The sequence below is a fragment of the Giraffa tippelskirchi genome, chromosome 4, assembly GCF_054371585.1.
Source record: "Giraffa tippelskirchi isolate mGirTip1 chromosome 4, T2T-mGirTip1v1.2.pri, whole genome shotgun sequence".
Classification (NCBI taxonomy): domain Eukaryota; kingdom Metazoa; phylum Chordata; class Mammalia; order Artiodactyla; family Giraffidae; genus Giraffa; species Giraffa tippelskirchi.
In genome coordinates this window covers 129,103,648-129,109,647 of record NC_137278.1, presented here as the reverse complement: position 1 = coordinate 129,109,647, position 6,000 = coordinate 129,103,648, and the positions used below count along the sequence as shown (strand labels likewise).

Sequence of the window (6,000 nt, the reverse complement as noted above, 5' to 3'; positions counted from 1 at the left end):
TTAGTGCTTGTAGCTCTTCTTGCTGGAGGAGGAGGAGGTGGTGGTGTATTTGATGGTGGAACTGCTGCCCCCAGAGGAGCCGAAGCCACCCCCTATGAGTCTGCCACTGCCAGAACTGAAGCCACCTCCAAGGCTGTGACCGCTGCTGTAGGAGTAGCCACTTCCTCCACCTACACCTAAGCCACTGCCGAGGCCGCTGGCACCGCCATAGCCACCAGAGACGGTGGACTGCACCACGGCTGTGGAGGCAAAGGGACAAGGTCAGGACAAGATGGTGAGCTCACTCTGCCACACAGAGTCCAGTCAGAGGGACACAAGGGCAAGGGATGGGGCAGGTGAAGGTACTTACAGATGTTGACTTGCCCAACGCCTTCCCCACTCAGCCTAGGAGAGAGAAGACACAGCCATGATGAGACCCAGAGCCACAGCTGGGTGGCTGTGGGAAACCTCCGAGTGAGGAGAGTCCCCAGGAACCTGCCTTCAAAGTGCTCTTCTGGGAGTAGCACTATGACCACCACTAGCGTGCCTTCCACTTGGGCTCATTGGCTGGACTTCTTGGAGATGGAGCCAGGTGATTGAGGATGTTGTGTGAGTTACTCACCTGCACTCCTCGCCTTCCAGCAGCTTCCTATAGGTGGCAATCTCCACATCCAGGGCCAGCTTGACATTCATGAGCTCCTGGTACTCCTTCAGCAGCCGTGCCATGTCCTGCTTGGCCTTCTGCAGGGCGTCCTCCAGGCCCGTCAGCTTGCTCCTGGCGTCCTTGAGGGCCAGCTCCCCACGCTGCTCAGCGTCGGCAATGGCAGATTGCAGGCTGGTGCACTAGAGGGGAGGAGGGGCAGATGAACCTGCATCTGGACTCCAGGGGAGAGGAAGCATAGTTCTACTTTCCCAGGGAGGAAGAGCTCTAGAGGCCAGATCTCATGGAAATGGAGGTTTGATTCATTTTGTCCAGTTTTTCTCAGTGCTGCAAACCTTAACTATTCCAAGAGCACCTTAAGAAATTCTATTCCCTTCTCTATTAACCACCCAAATGATGATGGGGCTGGAAGATACCACAGCAGACCAAAGACCAGGGGACAAGAGAAGAAATGCACCCACTGACTTGTGTTGAATGTTGACAGTTTGGGTAAGTTCATGTGGACGTACAATAACTTATACAAAGCCACAAACATCCTCAGTGAGAGATGATTTCATCTTAAGCTGTCAAGACTGCCTTCTTTCCTCTTCACAGTTTTGGAAAACCCTCATTTTTCCTGTGTCTTTTCTCAGATTCTTTTCACAATGAATCTGAGTATATTTGCAGAATTCTTCTCCATACTTTCTGTCCTAAACTTTTTTTTGTCAACTTGCATCTTGAATTCTCAACTCAACCACTCCCCTTGTGGAATCTCATTTCAATGCCTCTAGACTGTATCTTTGTCCCAGGGATCAGTAGAGATTCAGCCCATCCTGAGTTTGTTTCCTGTTCTTGAGTTGGGCTCCATCTCTCTAACCTGGGGAAACTCTCCCAGGGAGGAAATACATGTCCTTCTCTCCCTGCTTTTCCCTCAGTTCCCAGAAATTTCCCACATGATGGTTGATGATACCTGATGGTCTAGGAAGGAAAGGATGCTTTTCTCTTCTATGGTCCCCACTGTACCTGCTTCTTGACGTGATCGATCTCAGACCTCAGCCTCTGGATCACGCGGTTGATCTCAGAGATCTCCTGCTTGGTGTTGCGCAGGTCATCCCCGTGTCTGCCCGCCGTCACCCGCAGCTCCTCGTACTATAAACCAGAGGGAGACAAAGTGATGTTCATAAGCTTCAGAGACACTAATCTAGGCCCTCTAAATGGAATCTACTGGTTTTCCATAAGACGTTTAAAGAAAACTGGTGTTACTAGGTCATTGACACTCTTCACCAATCACACACCATCCTTGGTAAGACCACTGACTGACTGGTTCTCTTCAGGACAAGCAATGTTCTGTACTGTTGCTGAGAGTCAACATTGAAATAAAGCTAAAACAAAGGTAACTCACCTTGATCTACATTAGCTTTCATCCTAACTTGGGTTCTTTGACCTACGAGACTTGGACATAATTATCCAAAAGATCTACCCTGTTAGTTCAGGGTACATGTCTTTTTTTTTTTTAATAAATTTATTTATTTTAGTAGGGGGCTAATTACTTTACAATATTGTAGTGGTTTTTGCCATACATTGGCATGAATCAGCCATGGGTTTACATGGGTTCCTCATCCTGAACCCCCCTCCCCAGGGTACATGTCTTTTGAGAGGTCCCCCACTTCTTAGTTGTAGTTTCCCCACAGAAGCCTCTAGCCGCATTCATGTTCACAGAGGAGGCACAGGGATTCTTCATCAGCTGCCACCTCACCACTCACCTTGGACTGGTACCAGGACTCAGCCTCAGCCCGGCTCCTCTGAGCAATCTCCTCATATTGGGCTTTGACTTCAGCAATGATGCTGTCCAGGTCCAGGTTGCGGTTGTTGTCCATGGAGAGGACCACAGAAGTGTCTGAGATGTGGGTTTGCATCTGAGCCAGTTCCTGAAGAACAAGAGATCATCCGATCATCTTTGGTCATGATGTTTAGAGAGGTACCTAGACCAAAGATATTCCACTCTTCACAAATCTCTTTAAAGGCAATAAAACAGAATGTGGAGAGATACTTACAGCATCATAGAAGGTTCTTAGGAAGTTGATCTCATCTGTGAGAGCGTCTACCTTGGCTTGTAGTTCAACCTTGTTCATGTACGCAATATCCACATCCTGGGGAAGAAGCCAACAGACTGCGATCAGATGAGCCCTCCTGCCCAGTCTGCTCCTGTTTTAGTGTCCTTGATGATTCTTTTCTCAGAATCATCTCCTTCAGGAAAGGAGCATGAGCCCCTGATCTGACCCATCTTACCTTCTTCAGTTTCACAAACTCATTCTCTGCTGCCGTGCGCTTGTTGATTTCATCTTCATATCTGGAATTAAAAGGAATAAAATCCTATTGAGTCCGGGGTGAAGATGATACAAGAAAAAGCAGCCTGGGATCTCCACTTCCCAGAATGGATATATACAAATGAGACTTTTGTCAATAAGCCTAAAGTATATAGCTTGTGGTTTCTAATTTCTTTACTCCATTACTCTTCCCATTCAACTTTTATGGCCCTTTTGTTCTTCAGGGTTTGTGTTTAATAACAACTGTAATGTCATGTCTGTTAACATGTTTTACTAAGAATCATGCCCTCATTTGGACCTGGTCATCCAATAGACTGAAGTGTGGGCTTCAGTAATCTAAGGTGTTTTCTCTCCTGTAACTCACTTGTTCTTGAAGTCCTCCACGGTGTCCTGCATCCCCCTGAGCTCCGAGTCCAGGCGGCCTCTCTCCCCAAGGATACTATCCAGCTGTCTCCTGAGGTTGTTGATGTACTGCTCGAACAAAGGCTCCAGGTTCTGCCTCACGGTCTTGGTGCCCTGCTCCTGCAGCAGGGTCCACTTGGTGTCCAGTACCTTGTTCTGCTGCTCCAGGAATCGGACCTGCAGGAATACAAGATGGTTACCTGTGAGTTGACAAATGCCCAGGCCGATCTGGTGGTCTGGTGGTGCTGGGCTACTCCAGAGCCTGTACAGAGGCTGACAGTTCTGCTCCCCTGACTCTAGCTTCACATCACACAGGTCTCGTGGCCAAGTTTCCCCAGGGAGCTGTCAGATGTTCCCTCCCTCTCTCTTATGGAGACTGTCAGTCAGTGACTTTCACCCCTTCCTGTCTTCCTCTTGACAAGGACAAGCACAAATGTACTTTATTATACCATTTTTCTCATACTGCACAGAGTTTTTACAAAGCACGTGCTTCAGTTAAAGGGATATCAGATGTTTATAATCTAATGATTAGATTCCAATTCTATTAATGGTTGGATTTAATCTTGTTTCCCATATAGTGCATGAATCCTGCTAAAGCAAAGTCCTTTAAGGCTCATTTTCTGGTTCTATAGGTGAGTATTTCTTTGGATATATACTTGAGTTGTTTTTCCTCAAATTCCCTTTTGCTTTTTGCTTTCTTTCCTCCCTCCAGCATCCATCTATGACTCAAATGCAGTTTCCACTGCAAAACCCTTTCAACTTTCTTAGACCATCCAGAAGATCAAGCCATCTGATTGCATTCTCTCATTTCCTGTTCTTTCCTTCAGGATTATCAAAAACTGTGACTATTCCCTCGGCAGGAATAGGGCCATGTGAGGGATGAGTAGTTATAAATGATTTCCATCACCTTCTGCCTGCGGTCCACATGGAGCCTGTCCTGTATCCCAGTGGAGAGCTCGCCTGAGTCCCACCACCCTCTCCCCCGAGTCTCCCCCCGGTAGGACATTAGTTGGGTCTCTTGGGCACTCTGCAATCCCCACTGGGGGCAGATGCTCCCGGCTCACCTTGTCGATGAAGGAGGCAAACTTGTTGTTGAGGGTCTTGATCTGCTCCCTCTCCTCAGTCCTCACCCGCTGGATGGTGGGGTCGATTTGCAGGTTGAGGGGAGTCAGGAGACTCTGGTTGACGGTGACTTCTTGGATGCCTCCAGGGGGGCACACAGGGAAGCCAGAGCCCCCATAGCCACCTCCAAAACCAGCTCCACCACCAAGCCCAAAGCCACTACCAGCCCCAGCACCGAAACCAAATCCACTCCCGGCTCCACCTCCAAAGCCATAGCCAACTCCAATTCTGCCACCATATCCACCACCGATGACACAGCTGCCCCCTGCGATGGAGATCCTCTTGGAGCCCCCCAGGCCATAGAGGCTGCGGCTGCCAAAGCCAGCTCCTCCACACACTCCAGCGAGGCCGCCACTGCCCCTGGAGCGGGACAGGGACACGCTGCTGAAGCCAGAGCGGCAGACCCCAGGGACTCTGGCTGAGCCGGCACTGAAGCCCCTGCGGCTGCTGCTTTGGGTCTTCACGATGGATTTGTAAGACATGGTTCCTGAAGAAGACGAGACTGAGGAAGGAGCGAGGGGTAGATTGTAGGGCTGAGAGGAGCAGGTCTGTGAGAGGAGCTTCCCGGCAGCAGCTTATATATGGAGAAAATGGGCTGGGCTCAGTCCTGGAAGGTGAGCCTGCAGGTTGGGAAGGGCCAGGCTTTACAAAGAGTGAGATCACATCTGGTTTATTAGAAAAGTTATGAAATATGAAGATTGCATTTTTGGTTTCCTTTAGTCAGGGAAATTTCTCCTGCCTTCCAGCTTTGACGGCTCTGAGAACAGTAAGACGAGTCTCACCTCCCTGATCTGGGAGTTAGTCAGCACCTCACACAAAGGTTCTCCACGTTATGCTCGTGCATGAAATGTAGAGTTCTTCTCCTGTGGTGTTTCACCCACCAGCCAGAGATCCTGGAGAGCAAAATACCTATTGCTTTTCCTATAACGTTAGTATTTGTCATTAATTACTGAAGTTAAATATGACTTTTTTGCTCCCTAAAAATTTCCCACAGATAGGAGTATAGAACTGCAATATAAATGAGTCTCTGAATGTCTATTACTGGATTTTATAAAAATTATTATCTCATGGTCAGCCTTATTTCTTCGGTGCTACCATGCAATTTCTCATTAACCCTAATATATTGGAAAGCAATTTCCAGATATCTTGTTATATCTTTAGAATACAATTCAATATTTAAATTTAAGTGAGTTGCTCTCTAAAACTACTAATGATATACCATTTATATATCCTTAAATACTAGATGTTCTTTAACATCAAAGAGTATCGATTCAACCTTGAAAAAAATCTGTGTGTTATTTATATTTTATTTTTTGTTTTTCCAAATCAGGATCCTAGTAAATTCCATTCATTTTGTGTTTGGGTTATATGTCTTTAACATATTATGTCTTTATAATATTGCAGGTCATTAAATCTGCCTCCACCTTTCCACTTGTAGTTTATTTGTGAGAAAAAAAACAGGTTATTTATTTTCTGCGGTTGTCCAATCTTGGAGTGTTTAACCTGCATAATCATGTCATCTTGTTTAAG

At 47.0% G+C, this 6,000-nt stretch overlaps 1 protein-coding gene across 1 annotated transcript; it reads right to left on the bottom strand.

Annotated features, from left to right (window-relative positions):
- Positions 1-4,952, bottom strand: LOC145503718 (keratin, type II cytoskeletal 6A-like). The gene is made up of 9 exons (XM_081483845.1): positions 4,413-4,952; positions 3,311-3,525; positions 2,909-2,969; positions 2,674-2,769; positions 2,383-2,547; positions 1,643-1,768; positions 602-822; positions 350-384; positions 1-239 (listed from the first exon to the last, which is right to left on the bottom strand). Exons 1-9 carry the CDS (start codon positions 4,950-4,952, stop codon positions 1-3), a joined length of 1,698 nt encoding a protein of 565 aa, XP_081339971.1.
- Positions 4,953-6,000: the final 1,048 nt, after the last annotated feature.